This window comes from Papio anubis, chromosome 9 (assembly GCF_008728515.1).
Source record: "Papio anubis isolate 15944 chromosome 9, Panubis1.0, whole genome shotgun sequence".
Lineage (NCBI taxonomy): Eukaryota > Metazoa > Chordata > Mammalia > Primates > Cercopithecidae > Papio > Papio anubis.
Genome location: NC_044984.1, coordinates 106,274,807 through 106,293,910, shown reverse-complemented (window position 1 = coordinate 106,293,910; position 19,104 = coordinate 106,274,807). Strand labels below are relative to the sequence as shown.

General features: G+C 41.7%; 1 protein-coding gene across 5 annotated transcripts in view; it reads left to right on the top strand.

The window, feature by feature from the left end:
• Nucleotides 1-8,616, top strand: part of TMEM116 (transmembrane protein 116) — a 49,318-nt gene extending 40,702 nt beyond the window's left edge. For all 5 annotated transcript variants that reach the window (XM_003907177.3, XM_003907175.3, XM_009181748.4 and 2 more), the window contains 6 exons: nucleotides 1,334-1,383; nucleotides 2,296-2,379; nucleotides 2,711-2,849; nucleotides 5,871-6,015; nucleotides 7,262-7,335; nucleotides 8,084-8,616. In XM_003907177.3, coding sequence (XP_003907226.1) covers nucleotides 1,334-1,383; nucleotides 2,296-2,379; nucleotides 2,711-2,849; nucleotides 5,871-6,015; nucleotides 7,262-7,335; nucleotides 8,084-8,290 — 699 coding nt within the window. In that variant the 3' untranslated portion in view covers nucleotides 8,291-8,616. The remainder of the gene's footprint in view (nucleotides 1-1,333; nucleotides 1,384-2,295; nucleotides 2,380-2,710; nucleotides 2,850-5,870; nucleotides 6,016-7,261; nucleotides 7,336-8,083) is intronic.
• Nucleotides 8,617-19,104: the final 10,488 nt, after the last annotated feature.

Sequence of the window (19,104 nt, the reverse complement as noted above, 5' to 3'; positions counted from 1 at the left end):
TTAGAGATGTGAGCCACTGTGTTCAGCCTGAGTTCTCTTTGAATACCCTAGCAAGACTTCTGCCATAAACTTTTTTTTTTTTTTTTTGAGACGGATTTTCATTCTGTTACCAGGCTGGAGTGCAGAGTGAAGTGGCGTAATCTCTGCTCACTGCAACCTCCACCTCCTGGGTTCAAACGATTCTCCTGCCTCAGCCTCCCGAGTAGCTGGGACTACAGGTGCATGCCACCACAGCCAGCTAATTTTTGTATTTTTAGTAGAGACAAGGTTTCACCATGTTGGCCCAGATGGTCTTGATCACTTGACCTCGTGATCCATCTGCCTCGGCCTCCTATAGTGCTAGGATTACAGGCGTGAGCCACGGCACCCAGCCAACAATAAGCTTTTTATCAGAGATTCATTGGTACCCAGGTAAAAATAAGAGTTAAACACAGGATAACCACCTGACAGAGGAAAGAATGAAAAGTGAAGAAGGGAAGTGAGTGGGAGGGGTCACAAAAAACAATTTTACTTGTTTTCCTAAAGTCAACAGTAGCTGTCCTATTCCTGGTCCAAACTGTTTGGGGCAGATTAATTACCAATATCTGATTATTGATTAATTGCTCACTTAATGCTTATTGATCCCTAACAATGCCATTCCAAATATATTGTTTTCTATCTAAAAACTAGAAAAAAGCTTATTTTTAATTCTATTATTTCTTTAAGATGTTCTATTCAGTCTTACATCATAAAGTCCTAGAGGGTAGGAATAATTCTTCTATAAGTTGTTTTACAGTGTCTAACACAAGTCAAGATTTTGAAAATGTTCTATCATCTAGTGTCTTAACAGTCTTACATCCAAAGGGCATATTTGACCCTGCCCTATTATACTAATCCTGGCCTATTACACTTTTTACTGGTCATCTTATAAGAAGGGTTTCATTCCCCTCATAAAGTCTGAAAAAGTCCACACCTCTCTGGGTCTAAGAGAAAAGAGCTGAACTGTTATTAGAAGATGGAGGATTACTATATGATTTCATATATGCCTGTCTTTTTAAGAGAATTTGTTTGAGTACCCAAATTCCATATTAGGCTACTTCCTGCAGGCTTTCTTTGTGGCTTTGTTGTTGTTGTTGTACTTTTTAGGATATAGTAATAGAGATAAAATTCTATTATATACAGTGCTAATAAGGAACTATCTATTTGATGAATTTTATAGCAAATATTGCTTGACAGAAGCAAACTGGCTTTTGGAAATCTTTTTGTTCTATTGAGTGTTAACTGATGACTTGGTATTTATAATTATATGATTGACAATGTCTTAAGACATTTCTCACATTTGTTCTTTTCACAGGTGATAGATTATACTTGTCGAGTTGGTCAAATGGCCTTTGTTTTCTCAAGGTAAGATTTTTTCTTTACTTCTTAGCAAGGTGTAGACTCTCATTATTCTGGTGTTCAGGTGGGAACAAATAGGACAATGCCCTTTATTTCTGTTGTCACTCCTAAGTCCTCACAGAGTCTAACTTAGAAACAACAAATATGTGTTCATTGGTTCCAGTTTTCCACATTGAATAGGGAAGTAGCTTGATGTTATAGATTTGGGTTTTAGCTCCAATTCTACCATCAACTCTATGTAACCTTGAAAAATTTCTTTGAGTCTTTGGATCACTTATTCCTTTTCCTGTATCATAAAGAGTTGTAATAGACGGTCTTCAGGATATCATCTATTTTATAACATTGGGTAAGACTCTTAGGATTACAGAGTCCAGAAAGGGTTTGGATCTCACCTAAAGTGGTGGCCGTATCAGAGTCGGTTTTAGACTTTGTGACTTTTGCTCCTGGATCTTTTCCTCTTACAGGAAGCTGGCTGTATTTAGTTGGATAAATAGCTGGCTATTTAAAGCTACATTTTGGGAAAGCTTCCAAGAAGGGGCTGATGAGAATGAGATTATCCCTAGTCACCACAGAAAGTAAAAGAGACTGCACACAGAACTCCTTAGTAGATTTTCCTTTCACTTTGACCCACTTGCATTTTTATCTGACCATACAGCTCCCAGAGATTCTCTGTGAAACTATGGTAGGGTTCATTAACCTAGGTATAAAATTAATTCCCCACTGCATTGTACTTCCCTAGGAACTGGAAAAGAAGGAATACCTAAGGTATTTGAGGTATTTTTCTTGAAGAAATGAAATGTGTTATTTGTGGAGATTGGTGGGATGATAGAGTTGAGGGAAGAGCAGGAAAATATTCTGCAAAAGAGGAAGGGCATGAAAAAGACTGGATATTAGGGTGATACTTTTTTTCCCTCCCAGCTTGATACCTCTACTATTGATGACACCTGTATTCTGTCTGGGCAATACTAGCGAATGTTTCCAAAACTTCAGTCAGAGCCACAAGTAAGTAAGAACTAAATGTATCATTTTCATGGCAGACTACACCTATTTGTTTCTATAAATAGAGCTGGAAAAAGACTTTCTACATACATTCTGACCAAAGTGCTAATATTAGAAATGGGCTAGGGAATAAGATGTAGTAAAGGCTAAAAATACGTTAAGTAAAAGTGTAACACAAAGTGACTACAAGATAATGTGTCTGTGGGGGAGAGACAAGGTTTTATGGTCAAGAGTTAGCAAAATGATAAGTAAAATAACATGCTTATTAACTTTTGTTGAGCAGCTCTTTTCTTACATCTGTAGTGGTACTTCTGTTTATTGGTTTTCTTCCTAGGTGTATCCTGATGCACTCACCACCATCAGCCGTGGCTGAACTCCCACCTTCTGCCAACACATCTGTCTGTAGCACACTTTATTTTTATGGTATCACCATTTTCCTGGGCAGCTTTGTACTCAGCCTCCTTACCATTATGGTATGGTACCACCCTACCTTCCTTTGTGGAGAGATGGGGAAATGAGGGGGATGGGCCAGTATTCCCAGGACTTGGGAAAGATGGGGCAGAGAGGCACTTCTTGTGGTCCTAGAACTAAGAAAGTAGCTAGGAGATCTTGACAATATAATTATTGCCTCAGACTTTTGCACTTCCCCAAATCAAATGATAAGAGAGAGAAAACAGCTTGTATTCATTAGGTGAAAATTATACTCACTCTACAACTAATATAGGCTTCATCAATCCCCCATGGCCAGAAAACTCGTATGTCAAATATATCCTTTACATAGTTAGGATCACACTGTGAAACACAGAACATATGCTTTGATTTAATTTTCCAAATAAGAAAATAATTTTCTTTTTAAAATTCTTCATTTGGCCATTAAATTTGCATTTATGCTGTGTCTAACTGGGGCGAAAGTGTTAAGTGGCTCATGAAGTTTTCAGATACTCATTTCATGTCATCAGGATGATGTACAATTATAATAATTAGCCAGGGGATAATAAGTTACATAACTGTTTCATACAAAAGCAGTAAATGAGCAAATATGCCTTTGTATTTCCCATATCTATTTTTCCGTATCATTTTCTCCTCTTTTTATATTTCAGTTCAAGAATTACAAGGTATCTACCTGCAGATCAAATGTATATCCCACTAGTACCTGTGAACTAGATACAGTTATGGGGAATTTCCTTTGGCAATTCAAACATAAGTTACAGAGATGGCTCAATTTGGCTGGGCACAGTGACTCATACCTGTAAGACCAGGACTTTGGGAGGCCAAGGCAGGTAGATCACTTGAGGCCAGGAATTTGAAACTAGCCTGGCCAACATGGCTAAACCCCGTCTCTACTAAAAATACAAAAATTAGCCAGGCATGGTGGCATGTGCATATAGTCCCAGCTACTCAGGAGGCAGAGGCATGGGAATCGCTTGAACCCAGGAGACAGAGGTCACAGTGAGCCGAGATCATGCCCCTCCAACCTGGGCAACAGAGGATACTCTGTCTTAAAACAGACACACACACACACACACACACACACACACACACGAGATGGCTCAGTTCAAATCATCAGGTTGTAAAGAGTTCACAATGACTAGTTCATATTAAAATGGGTTTGATGGTTTACGTTTGGAACTGACTAACAAGAGAGATAGGTCCCAAATCCTGGCACCTTGAGGATTCCTGATTGCTTCTTTAGAATAGCCCAGGTTTGCCGGGCGCGGTGGCTCAAGCCTGTAATCCCAGCACTTTGGGAGGCCGAGACGGGCGGATCACGAGGTCAGGAGATCGAGACCATCCTGGCTAACACGGTGAAACCCCGTCTCTACTAAAAAATACAAAAAACTAGCCGGGCGAGGTGGCGGGCGCCTGTAGTCCCAGCTACTCGGGAGGCTGAGGCAGGAGAATGGCGTGAACCCGGGAGGCGGAGCTTGCAGTGAGCTGAGATCCGGCCACTGCACCCCAGCCTGGGCGACAGAGCAAGACTCTGTCTCTCAAAAAAAAAAAAAAAAAAGAATAGCCCAGGTTTCAATATATATTCAGAATTAGCATTCTAGATTCTTTAAAAATCAGCAGATGGTGGCCAGGCATAGTGGCTCATGCCTGTAATCCTAGCACTTTGGGAGGCCGAGGCGGGCAGATTGCCTGAGCTCAGGAGTTCAAGACTCGCCTGGGCAACACAGTGAAACCCCGTCTCTACTAAAATACAAAAAAAATAGCAGGGCATGGCAGCATGCACCTGTAGTCCCAGCTACTTGGGAGGCTGAGAGAGGAGAATTGCTTGAACCTGGGAGGCGGAGGTTGCATTGAGCTGAGATCATGCCACTGCACTCCAGCCTGGGTGACAGAGCAAGACTCCATCTCTTAAAAAAAAAAAAAAAATCGGCAGGTGGTGAACTGATTCTTTTGGATGTAAGTATTCTCAAAATCAAGTCTCCTTTTGATGCTTATGTAGGGAAAAAGAGACTATGTACATGGCTGAACTTGATTAAGTAATGAGGTTATTAACTTAGAGAGTAGATCTGGATTAGGAAAAATACTCAGATTTGTTACCAAGAGTGTTATCTAATTTATTTTTTGCAAAAAACCACATTGAACTTTTGAACTGATTTATATTTGTTTCATGAGCTAAACCTTATTCAGACAGCTGAAGTAGGGAAAAGCAATTTGTTTTCCATCTAAAGGCAAGAAGTGACTTTCTTTTTTTTTTTTTTTTTTTTTTTTTTTTTTTTTTTTTTTTTTTTTGAGACGGAGTCTTGGTCTGTTGCCCTGGCTCGAGTGCAGTGGCGCATCTCAGCTCACTACAACCTCTGCCTCCCGGGTTCAAGCAATTCTCCTGCCTCAGCCTCCTGAGTAGCTGGAATTACAGGCACACGCCACCACAACTGGCTAATTTTTGTATTTTTAGTAGAGACAGTTTTCACCATGTTGGTCAGGCTGGTCTTGAACTCCTGACCTCGTGATCTGCCTGCCTCAGCCTCCCAAAGTGTTGGGATTACAGGCGTGAGCCACCACGCCCGGCAAGAAGTGACTTTCTAAAACTTGTGTTGCTTAGAGTTGAGAATTTAAGCTCAGCCATGGTGCTAAAGTGTTTAAGTGTGTTAAGCATAGAATACTTTTTAACAGAATCTCTAATAAAGTGTTTTAAGAGGAACTAGTTAGAGCTTACTTTTAATTTCCTGTGTAAACTGTGATTAGCCTCGGGGGGGGGAAATGCCCAGAGGCTGATGTAAGGTTCATGTGTTAAACATGGTACGCAAGTTTGGCTAGTATCTGTCCATTTCCCTAACCTAGTAAAAGTTCACTCTGAAAGTAATTTTCTCTCAGAAAAAAAGCCTCATCTCAGAAAGTAAAGACAAGAGAATGGGGTCATTCCTGTTGTGAGATTCTAAGAGAATAATCTTTTTTAAATGATAGGAGGATAGATTTAAATGACAGGAGGATAGAGGGGCGTTTTACTAAGCTTTAAGCAAACTGCTCACTGCTGTACTCATATTTAGGTCTTACTTATCCGGGCCCAGACATTGTATAAGAAGTTTGTGAAGTCATCTGGCTTTCTGGGGAGTGAACAGTGGGCAGTGATTCACATTGTGGACCAGCGGGTACGCTTATACCCAATGGCCTTCTTTTGCTGCTGGGGCCCAGGTAGGTATCTTAACGAGAAGAGATGGGCAGTGAAGAGGGCAGTTATTAGGTTCTGATCAAGCAAAGTGGTCTCACTAAGAAGGATGGCTGTGGCCGGGTGCGGTGGCTCACACCTGTAATCCCAACACTTTGGGAGGCCGAGGCGGGCGGATCACGAGGTCAGGAGATCGAGACCATCCTGGCTAATGCAGTGACACCCCGTCTCTACTAAAAATACCAAAAAAAAAAAAAAAAATTAGCCAGGTGTGGTGGCAGGCGCCTGTAGTCCCAGCTACTTGGGAAGCTGAGGCAGGAGAATGGCGTGAACCCGGGAGGCAGAGCTTGCAGTAAGCCGAGATCGCACCACTGCACTCCAGCCTGGGCGACAGGGCGAGACTTTGTCTCAAAAAAAAAAAAAAAAAAAAAAGAAGGATGGCTGCAAATTCCTATTCAGCTTATAAAATTTGTATGGGCCCTACCCATATTTCCAGTTTTTACTAACCTCCTTAACTCCTTTTGCTTCTTATGTTTTAGAAATTAAGATAATTAGACATGAGATGCACCACGATATAAGAGGAAAAAACATCATGACAGACTTGGAGATATTAACACCTGCCCTTCCTACTACATAAGGTTATAGTGAGGATCAGGTTGGATAATTTTTTTTTTTTTTTTTTTTTTTTGAGATAGAGTCTTACCTCTGTTGCACAGGCTGGAGTGTGGTGGTGCCATCTCACCTCACTACAACCTCCGCCTCACAGGTTCAAGCAATTCTCCTGCCTCAGCCTCCCAAGTAGCTGGGATTACAGGCACATGCCACCATGCCCAGCTAATTTTTGTGTTTTTAATAGAGACAGGGTTTCACCATGTTGGCCAGGCTGGTCTCAAACTCCTGCCCTCAGGTGATCTGCCCACCTTGGCCTCCCAAAGTGCTGGGATTATAGGCATGAGCCACTGTGCCCGCCCAGATAGGATAATTTTTATGAAAGAGCTTGGGAAAATCTGAATTGATAGGAAGTATAAATTATTACCTTCCTATAGTATATCCTGCTACCATTACTACACTAATAATCTACAAAGTTTCATCAATAAAGACTAGAAGTTGGAGGCCTAAGACTCATTGGTTTGCATAACACGTTAACCTCACTGATGGATTTTATTATGCCTGTTGTTTCCATTCTGATAATGCTCAGGCATGTGTGTGGAGGAACCTGATACTTTAGACAGTCAGGACTGAAAAAAAGGTTTACACTTTGTGTATTCACAGCTGTCATTCTGATGATCATAAAGCTGACTAAGCCACAGGACACCAAGCTTCACATGGCCCTTTATGTTCTCCAGGTAACACCTTCAACATCTAGTATCTCTGTTCTTATACCCGCTCAGCCTATTTTCTTATACTACCTTTACTCGGTAAGCACAATTTTTCCCTCAGGGTATTTCTACATTGCAAAATAGAAAATGTATTATTTACACTCAGTTATGAATAATGTGAAAATTTTCTCAAAGTCGAGGTAGATGATGATGTAAAAGTACCCCCATGCATTCCAGAGCATATATATCTCTGGTCAACTTCATTTTACTGATGTGTTTTTAAGGAATGGACAGTAAAAATAAACCAGATCTGCCAGGCATGTTCTTATGAAACATTGATAGTGACATTGTTCTTTCCCATCCAGAGTGAATTGAATGGGATAAATGAGCTATTCTTGGTGAATGATGAGGAGGGGATGGAATGATCATCTCTCTTTTTTTTCTTTATTGGGTTTAAGAAGATTTTTGGACTATCTGACTATTCTGATGAGAGTTTTCTCAAGGCTACCCTGAGGTAATAAGGAGGGACATTGAAGCTACTTCATTATCCCTGTGTATATACTAAGAAATATGACCAACTCTTAGTCATCCATAACAGTGTAGTGTAGAGAGTGAGTTCAGGACAAACTAGAAAAATATAAAAAACTGAAGTCAGATCTTCATGTTTGAGATAGGGAAAATGTAACAATGGTTTATGAATAAGGGGAGTGGGAATTATTCCCTGGATCCCTGAAAACCTGAAGCATGGGCTGCATCACCCCTTCATCTCCTCCAGGCTCTGACGGCAACATCTCAGGGTCTACTCAACTGTGGAGTATATGGCTGGACGCAGCACAAATTCCACCAACTAAAGCAGGAGGCTCGGCGTGATGCAGATACCCAGACACCATTATTATGCTCACAGAAGAGATTCTATAGCAGGGGCTTAAATTCACTGGAATCCACCCTTACTTTTCCTACCAGTACTTCTACCATTCTTTGAAACTACAATACTGGAACATCCAGAAACTGGAGTTATTCTGCGCTAATGGATTGGAAAGAATGTTGGGAAAGGACATCTTAAATCTTTTCTAACTATGCCCTAAACTGCAGAACTCAAAGGAAATATAGTGCCATTGGTTGGTAGTCATTCTAGGTGAACTGGCAGTATCTCTGCAGTTATTCCCAGATTTACTAGTGATCCTTAAAGTCTAGGGGTTCAGGGAGAGGAAGACACTTTCCATCTCAGAGATAGACTCATGTTACCTTGATGGATATTAGATTTGTCTAAGTCTTTTCTAGAAAAAATAAATTCTAGATTATTAGTTATATGTGTCATTTCAAGGCTCTCTACTCCATGGTTGCAGGGGAAGTGGGGGTAGGGGACATGCAACAACTTGCTCAGGTCTTGCTATTGCTATTACTGTCTCTAAAGTTGGACACAGAAAATCCTGGGTTTCTATTCTGTGAAGAGTTTTGGAAACTCATAAGGAAAACTACTATAAAAAAGTGACAGTGGGATCTTTAAACACACCACATCTTAGTCTCATATGTTCAATTCTGTTCTAGGACTTGAACAATAGGGATCACCCCATTCTAGAATACTAAGACTAATCTTTTGAAGTTAGAGGGACAATAAGATTTAAGAGAAATAGAGACTAAAAAAACCTCTAGTAATCAATAACTGTTAACTTGCATTTATAAGCAGAAGTACAAGGTTGGTTTCATTGTGTTCATTTATCAAAGTATAAAGTTAGGTTGAACAGTATGAACAACTTGCCATTTTTATAGGTGAAAATGGTCTAATATCATCAATTTCACATGGTTCAGCCTAATAGTAAGTGCTAAATATATGTTTATAGGATAAATGAGTGAACAAGCAAATTAGTGACTTATAGGTAAAATTTAAATCTTTTGGGAAAGAAAAGATTCTCAGACTTCAGAGCTTCATTCCGGGGCAGGAATATCTATCTAATCTGTTTCTTCCTCGTGAATCATGTAACAGTGATACTTGGTTTCTCCAGCTAAGTTATGAAGGCCAGTCTGAGGCCAGAGCATCATATACTATGATGCCGAAACAAAGGGAAAGCCAAATGGACAAGGTGACTGGAATGATAAGTAATCAAAACATCTAGACCTAATAATCTGATGATCACAAAAGTGGTCTTATTCTCACTTGATGCATACCTTGGTATGTCCAAGGCAAAATCTTTAAGATTAGAGAAATTGACTAAGAGGATTATAATGGAAGATTAGACAGGATATTCTGATAAGTAAGTTACAGAGATCTTTCCAAACGAGCTCTCTATAGAAATGTCAGGGAGCTCAATGATAGCTCTTTCGGTTTTAGACCATGAGCTTCATGGAAGTTATGGAGGGTAACCTGGCCTTATTCTGTCAAGATCATATCTTGAGGCTTCTCATTGTCCCAGAGATCCTGAGACCTGATTTCATGATAGCACAGAACAAAAAAAGACTGCTTCACCTAGAAAGCTGTGTTAACTTCTTTTCATTTAAAAACTACTAAGTAGTCAGCATATAGAAAAATAGATGGAAGCAAGAAAGAGTTCCTATATCCATAGTCCCTGAGGGACACCAGAACCAAGAAGCCCAGTCTTTTTTTTTGAGACAGAGTCTTGGTCTGTCGCCCAGGGTAGAGTGCATTGGCATGATCTCAGCTCACTGCAACCTCCGCCTCCCGGGTTCAGGCGATTCTCCTACCACAACCTCCCAAGTAGCTGGGATTACAAGGCGCCGACCACCACACTTGGCTAATTTGTGTAGTTTTTTAGTAGAGACGGGGCTTTACCATGTTGGTCAGGCTGGTCTCGAAATCCTGACCTCAGGTGATCCACCCGCCTTGGCTTCCCAAAGTGCTGGGATTATAGGCATGAGCCACTGTGCCCCACCAGAAGTCCATTTCTTTCTTTTTCTTTCTTTTTTTTCTTTTTTGAGACAGAGTTTCACTTTTGTTGCCCAGGCTGGAGTGTAATGGCACGATCTTGGTTCACTGCAACCTCTCTACCCCCCAGGTTCAAGCAATTCTCCTGCCTCAGCCTCCTAGGGAGCTGGGATTACAGGCACGGCTAATTTTTGTATTTTTAGTAGAGACAGGGTCTCGCCATGTGGGTCAGGCTGGTCTTGAACTCCTGACCTCAGGTGATCCACCCACCTCGGCCTCCCAAAGTACTGGGATTACAGGCGTGAGCCACCACACCCGATCAGAAGTCCATTTCTTTTTTTTTTTTTTTTTTTTTTTTTGTAGCGGAGTCACAAGCTCCTGTAAGCCCAGGCTGGGAGTGCAGTGGCCGGATCTCCAAGCTCACTGCAAGCTCCGCCTCCCAGCGAGTTCCAGGCCATTCTCCTGCCTCAGCCTCCCGAGTAGCTGGGACTACAGGCGTCCGCCACATCTTGACTGGTTTTTTGTATTTTTAGTGAGCGGGGTTTCACCGTGTTAGCCAGGATAGTCTCGATCTCCTGACCTCGTGATCCACCCGTCTCGGCCTCCCAAAGTGCTGGGATTACAGGCGGGCCGCAGCCCGGCGAAAGGACAGCACAGAAATGGACTGGCCGGGCGGTGTCGCTGCTATTAACGCCTGGGCGGTCAGTCCAGCGACCATCCTGACCAGCCGTCTACAAAATACAAAAACCTAGCGGCCGAATGGCGAGGCTCCTCTTCAGTCCCAGCCACCGGAAAAGAGCAAATGGCCTATTTCCAGGCCGAAACTTACAGTGGCAGACTTCGATACTGAGCTGGCGAACTCGGCTCAAGGTCCTTTCAGTATCACTTCATATTTGGCCTTATTACCAGAAAGAAGGTAATTATCAAAAATTTTTCAGGTTTGTTCATCTTGCTGTTCCAGTGATGTACTGACAGTTTCTTATATCATGGATGTAAGCAAACAAGATGGTAGGAATGAGAAATAATAAGTGGCTAGGTAAGACTTGAATTAGGATTATCAGCTTTTTGTCATACTGAGAGTCAGAGGGGATGTGTGGAGCTGGGTCACTGTTAAGACTGCCTCCTAACCATTATATTCTCATGTAGGAGGGGCATAGTTGTAGACAAGTGCTAGTTCTTAAAATTGTTGCAAACAACCCTCCCATGACACTTGTCCAGGTTGCAGTCATAGTGGAGTACAGTGGTATCTAAGCACGACTGATTGATACAGATCTTTTGTGGACCACATGGACTATCTTTTACCTCCCCCTCATCAGCCCTGTTTATACTCCAACACTACATGTCCTGCATGGGGAAATGGGTGTTTGATGTTTTTCAGTGTGTGGGATCTTTAGATGTTTTCACATAGCAGTCTCACATCTTACATATTTGGCCTTGTACTTCCTTAAGACTTTAAGCAATCCTTTAGACTCACTGCCAGTTTCCAAACCTATCCCCCTTGGTAATGATAATTTTTCCAAGCAGCTCATGTGCCCTTTCCAGAGATTTTAATGCACTGATTCTCTAGGCTTCTGCACTGGCCCTGGTAACAATAACCTTGTTCTTTGCAAGGGATGCCATCTTCCTTGTATGTATCTGTGTGGCACCACTCAGAGGTGCCATTAAAGTACTCTCGGAGGTCATATTCACGTACACTGAGGCAGCAGGGTGTGGTTGGGTTTGGCAATTTGCAGTGTCTGCAACAGAATCCAAATGCATAATCTGAACCCTTATGGCAGACAAGGCATGTCCAAATGCATGTCTGAACCCTGAGGGCAGATAATCGTGATCCCTTTCACAATCATGGACATTGCCACACTTGCATTCTTCTCTGTCATCACTATCTCGTTCCCACAATATGGTTTTCCAAAGGAGATTTGGTGCTCAAGTTTATTAAACCGGCAGTCTTCTCTGTGCCTATGCAAAAACTAATGGAAGCAGTGGAAGCTTCAGTTGCTGTAGCCCATATCTGTAGTAATAAATTTATGCATAGTATAGAGGTTCTGGCCATGACACTTGTAGGCCATATAGTCATGTTTTATATCCAAGCTGTGGCCAAGCTCATGAGTTATGAGAGCTGCAAAGTGGGATATATCTTCATGAAAGAAAGATTCAACACTCATTGTATTCTTAGCTCTACAGATACAACTGAGAAATGCATAGCCCTGGTACTTTCTGGGATTTTGACCAATGATCCAAATATGAGCAACAACATGTTTCACCTTTCTGAAGGGGTGCCGGCCGGTCTCTCCAGCAGTTAAAATTTTGAAACGTTTTCTGCAGATTCAGGGGCATTTGCACTAGCCTTCTCTCTGTCCATATCTCCAAACTAGTCCATATAACTAACCAGTAAGTACTACTTAGCTCCTTATTGTACCACTTGACCAGCGTGTGTACATCTGTTACCATCTGTGTAATGTTGGTCACATTATATTATTCCACATTTGTAACCACTTATTGTCAACCACAAGAAACATTTCTACATATTTGGGAAGCAACCATATATGGGGCATGTGGTCTGGGCTCTATTCTGCTCTGAATCCTTATTTCAAGATATGCTGTAAACCATATGTTCAAAATTGTTTGCGTTATGTTGGTCAGGCTGGTCTTGAACTCCTGACCTCAGGTGATCCACCCGCCTTGGCCTCCCAAAGTGCTGGGATTACAGGCATGAGCCACTGTGCCCCACCAGAAGTCCAGTTCTTAAAAGGTCCTTTAAAGTGCTGATAGTCACCAAAGAATCTAGGTCACCTGTTGATTCTGCATTATAGTAACAGTGATCCTGTGTAAAAGGCATGCCCAAGCTTTATTTCTCATTTTAATGTGTACAGATAGGGAAGTTTTTGACTAACAATCCTTAATTTTGCTTCAGATTTAATAATATTCCATTTTCTCATATTAAGACATAGACCACCTTTTCTCCTTTTTCTTCTAGTCCTCTGAATATCATCAGGTTTCTAGGACGACTATTTTATAATAAAGATATTTCCCCCATTCTCAAAACCGCATGTAGGGATTCCTGGATGAAAAATATTTCCAAGGCTAGGCATGGTGACTCACACCTATAATTCCAGCACTTCAGGAGGCTGAGGTGCATGGATTACTTGAGACCGGAAGTTTGAGACCAGCTTGGGAAACATAACAAGACCCCTTCTCTACAAAAAAATTAAAAAATTAGCCAGGCGTGGTGGCATGTGCCTGTAGTCCTAGCTACTCAAGGAGGCTGACACAGGAGGATCACTGGAGCATAGGAGTTTGAGGTTACAGTGAGCTATGATTACACTATTGCATTCCAGCCTAGGTGGCCTGGGTGCCAGAGTGAGACCCTGTTTCTAAATAAATAAAATACAAATCATTCCAAACTTTACCTATGACCGCTTGATTTCACAGAAGAAGGATCAAGAGGGAGGCAAAGTAATTAATTAGGGATGTCATTGTCATGGCCCAAGTGAAACAGCCAATAATCCTGGACCTCTGTATCTCAATTGTTTTTCCTGGACCCAGACTTTGTCAGTGATATAGTTGTTTGGTTAAAGCTCAAAGCTATGCTGCCTGCCAGAAGGATAGCTGCTCTCACCTGAGTATTACATGATGACACCTGCCTTTTGATCATATTTATTCCTACTCCTCTCTCTCCATGATTGTCCTTACTTTGCAACCTACCTCAACATTTTAGTGCTCTTTAGCTGAACTCCTGGTGTTGTTTTTGTTTGTTTGTTTTGTTTGTTTGTTTTTTGAGAAGGAGTCTTGCTCTGTCGCCCAGGCTGGAGTGCAATGGCGTGATCTCAGCCCATTGCAACCTCCGCCTCCTGGGTTCAAGCAATTCTCCCTGCCTCAGCCTCTTGAATAGCTGGGATTTCAGGCACCTGCCACCATACCCGGCTAATTTTTGTATTTTTAGTAGAGATGGGGTTTCACCATGTTGGCCGGGCTGGTCTTGAACGCCTGACCTAGGACGATCTGCCTGCCTTAGCCTCCCGAAGTTCAGGGATTACAGGCATGAACCAAACGCCCTGCCTCCTGCTGTTTTCATGGAAGAATATACCAAGGAGAGGAAGATTTCAGAGGTCCAGCAAGTTCCATGACCCAGGATCAGGCCTCAAGAAAAGGAAAAAAAATAACCGTTTTCTGTCAGTTGTAGTGCCCATGGAACAGCTTCTACCACCTCTCCTGGCATATGTTATTCTTTTGGCTCATTGAAACTAAAGGTTCCAGAGCAGGCTTTTGTGGGTCTCTGGGTAGGTCACAGGCCTCTGCTGTCCAGTGCCTCTTGCACCATTCTCTACTCTGTACCACACAGTCCATTTCAAACCCCCAAACCTTTTCTGCCTCCAAAAGAGTTTGTGGGCATGGTCTTTGACCTACCACTTTGTTGTCCTAAGAATCTCTTCTGCATGGACATTTACCTCATTTAAATAGACTGATTTTGATCCTTGCTCTAAAATTACTTCTGCATCTGAGATATGGGCACTTCCCTATTTGATATGATATATGTCCATTAGTGTAAGGGGAATCAGCTATGAGATCCTGAATATGAAACACCAGGGATCGGCTTAAAAACAAACAAACAAACAAAAAAACCAGCAAGTCCTGGAAAGAAGTATGAGTAGACCTTTCCTATAATACATAAGTAGCATGGAAAGGAAAAAGAGATTTGATCTTTAGGAATCTAGAGACCCAAGTTGTTTTAAATGTTCCAGAGTCTAGGGAATAAATCTCTCAGATGTACTTATATCTAGCGCATCAGCATCTTTTCTCTGAGACCAAGGTAATGTGTATAATAGCCCATTATAATCTCGTACTGTGCATCTCTGATGGAGGCATTGTAATTTATTTGGCTCTTCCCAGTAGAAATGCTCCCTGTGAAAACACATATCCAGCATCCCAGCTCACTGTCATTTTTGTGAATCGGAGACATTTTCCAATTGCATTCTGATATTAAATCCTTATTTTGTTTTGTTTTGTTTTGTTTTTTGAGACGGAGTTTCACTCTTGTTGCCCAGGCTGGAGTGCAATGGAGCGATCTTGGCTCACTGCAACCCCTGCCTCCCGGGTTCAAGTGATTCTCCTACCTCAGCCTCCTGAGTATCTGGGATTACAGGTGCCCACCACCATGCTTGGCTAATTGTCATATTTTTAGTAGAGACGGGGTTTCACCATGTTGCCCAGGCTGGTATGAAACTCCTGGCCTCAAGTGGTCCTCCCGCCTCGGCCTCCCAAAGTGCTGAGATTACAGGCGTGAGCCACCACACCTGGCCTTCTTTTTAAACCAATAGGCTTTATTTTGTGGAGCAGTTTTAGGTTTACAGAAAAATTGAGCTCGGTAGGGTGCTATGGCTCATGCCTATAATCCCAGCACTTTGGGAAGCCAAGGCAAGTGGATCGCTTGAGCCCAGGAATTTGAGACCAGCCTGGGCAACAAGGTGAAACCCTGTCTCTACCGAAAGTACAATAAAAATTAGCCAGGCATGGCCAGGTGCAGTGGCTCACACCTGTAATCCTAGCACTTTGGGAGGCTGAGACGGGTGGATCACGAGGTCAGGAGATCGAGACCATCCTGGCTAACATGGTGAAACCTCGTCTCTACTAAAAATACAAAAAATTAGCCGAGCGTGGTGGCGGGCACCTATAGTCCCAGCTACTCGGGAGGCTGAGGCAGGAGAATGGCGTGAACCCAGGAGGCGGAGCTTGCAGTGAGCCGAGATCGTGCCACTGCACTCCAGCCTGTGCGACAGGGCAAGCCTCCATCTCAAAGAAAAGAAAAGGAAAGAAAAAAGCCAGCCGTGGTGGCACGCACCTGTAGTCCCAGCTACTCAGGAGGCTGAGGTGGAAAGATCATTTGAGCCAGAGTAGTCAAGGCTGCAGTGAGCTGTGGTAGCACCACTGTACTCCAGCCTGGGTAACAGAGCAATACTCTGTCTCAAAAAGAAAAAAAAGAAGAGAAAATATAAATTGAACTGATATTACAGTGTTCTCATATACCTCCTCTACCTCCACACAGGATTTCCCCATTAGCCTTTTTCATTAGTGTGGTGCATTTGTTACAATTGATGAACCAATACTGATACATTATTATAAACTAAAGTCCATAGTTTACATTAGGGCTCATTTTTGTGTTATATACTTGTATGAGTTTTGACAAATGTATAATGTCATGTAGCCACCATTGCCATGTTGTACAGAACAGTTTCACTGCCCTAAAAATCCCTTGTGTTCCACCTATTTATCTCTCCCTCTTTCCAAACCCCTGGCAACCACTGGTCTTTTTGCTTGCTTTATAGTGTTGTGTTTTTCAAATGACATATCTTTAGCATACAGTATGTAACCTTTTCAGACAAGATATTGTCTTCTTTTACTCGACAATATCCATGTAAGTTTCCTCTATGTCTTTTTGTGACCTTACAGATCATTTCTTTTCATCACTGAATTATATTTCACTCTGGATGTACCACAGTATGTTTATTTACTCACTTATGAAGGCAAATCTTGCCAATTGAAGGACATTTTCCTGTGTTTGGCCATTATGAATATGCTGCTGTAAGCATTTGTATACAGGTTTTGTGTGTACGTAGGTTTTTGAGTAAATACCTAGGGGCATGATTGCTGGATCATATGGTAAGCCCATGTGTAATGTAAGAAACTGCCAAACTATCTTCCAAAGTGGCTATACCATTGTTCAGTGGATTACAGTTCCTGATGCTCCACATTCTAGTCAGCTTTTGGTATTGTCAGTGTTTTGTGTTTTAGACATTTTAATAGGTATCGGTGTTTGTTGTTGTTGTTGTTTGTTTGTTTTTTGGGACAGAGTCTCGCTCTGTCACCCAGGCTGGAGTGCAGTGGTGCAATCTCAGCTCACTGCAATCTCTGCCTCCCTGGTTCAAGTGATTCTCCTGCCTCAGCCTCCCGAGTAGCTGGGACTACAGGCACGTGCCACCACGCCTGGCTAATTTTTTGTATTTTTAGTAGAGACGGGGTATCACCATGTTAGCCAGGATGGTCTCGATCTTCTGACTTCCTGATCTGCCCACCTCGGCCTCCCAAAGTGCTGGGATTACAAGTGTGAGCCACTGCACCCGGCTTCGTTTTGCAATTCCCTAATGTCATATGATATTGAGAATTTTTTCATGTGCTTATTTGCCATCTGTATATCTTTGGTAAGGTGTCTGGTCAGATCTTATGCCCTTTTTAAAATTGGATTGTTTTCTTATTGAGTTTTAAGAGTTCTTTGTATATTTAGGTACAAATCTTTTATCATATATGCATTTTTGAAATATTTTGTCTCAGTCTATTGCTTGTCCTTTCATTCTCTTAGCAGTGTCTTTGACAGTGCAGATTTTTAAAATGTTATTGAAGTCCAACTTACCATTTTTTTCTTTCATGGATCATGCTTTTTTGGTGTTGTCTCTAAGAAGTCATCATTGGCCGGGCACGATGGCCGGCTGTAATCCCAGCACTTTGGGAAGCTGAGGCAGGTGGATTGCTTGGCGCTCAAGAGTTCAAGACCAGCCTGGACAACATGGCAAAAGCCCATCTCTACCAAATACACAAAAAATTAACTGGGTGTGGTGGTGTGCACTTGTGGTTCCGGCTACTCAGGAAGCTGAGGTGGGAGGATCGCTTGAGCCTGGGAGACAGGGGTTGTTGCAGTGAGCCAAAATGGCACCACTGCACTCCAGCCTGAAAGTTGTACAGCTTTGCGTTTTACATTTTAGTATATGATTCATTCTGAGTTAATTTTTGTGTAAGGAGTAAGTTCTGTGTCTAGATTCCTTTTTTTTTTTTTTTTTTGTAATGTGGATGTCTACTTGTTGCAGCACCATTTGTTGAAAAGGCTGTATTCTCTCCATTGAATTTCCTTTGCTCCTTTGTCAGAAATCAGTTGATTGACTGTATTTTTGTGGGTCTGTTCGTGGATTCTCTATTCTGTTTTATTGATCCACTTGTCCACTCTTCCACCAAGATCACACTGTCTTAATTACTATAACCTTATAGTAAATTTTTAAGTCAGATAGTGTCAGTCCTTCAACTTTGTGCTTCTTCAGTATTGTGTTGGTTTGTGATTTCCTTATAAACTTTAGATTCAGTTTGTGTTCGCAAAATAATTTGCTGGGCTTTGGATTGGGATTGCCTTGAATCTGTAGATCAAGGTGGGAAGAACATCTTAACAGTATTGAGTCTTCCTATCTATAAACAGGAAATATGGCTCCATGTATTTAGACCTCCTTTGGTTTCTTTCAGCAGAGTTTTGCAGTTTTCCTCATATAGGTCTTGCACGTATTTCATTAGACTTATACCTAAGTATATCTCCCTTTGGGGGTTCTCATGTAAATGGTATTATGGTTATAATTTCAAATTCTACTTGTTTATTGCTAGTATGTCGGAAAGTGATTGATTTTTTATATTAACTTTGTAACCTGTAACCTTCCTATAATCACATCTTAGTTCCAGAAGGGTGGTTTGTTTTTTGTTTTTGCCTATTCTTCGGGATTTTTCTGCATAGATAATTGTGTCATCTGTAGGCAAAGACAGTTTTGTTTCTTAAATCTCAATCTGTTTGCCTTTTATTTCCTTTTCTTGTTTTATGGTGTTAGCTAGGACTTCCAGTATGAAGTTGAACAGAAGTGTTGAAAGGGGTCATCCTTACCTTATTCCCAATCTTAGTAGGAATGCATGCAGTTTCTCACCATTAAGTGTGATGTTAGCTATAGGTTTTTTGTAGATAGATTTTTTTATCAAGTTGATTTTTTAAAAATCAAGCTCCCCTCTATTCCTAGTTTGCTGAGAGGTTTTATTATGAATATGTGTCGATTTTGTCAAATGCTTTTTCTGCATCTACTGGTATTATATGGTTTTTCTTCTTTAGCCCATTGATATAA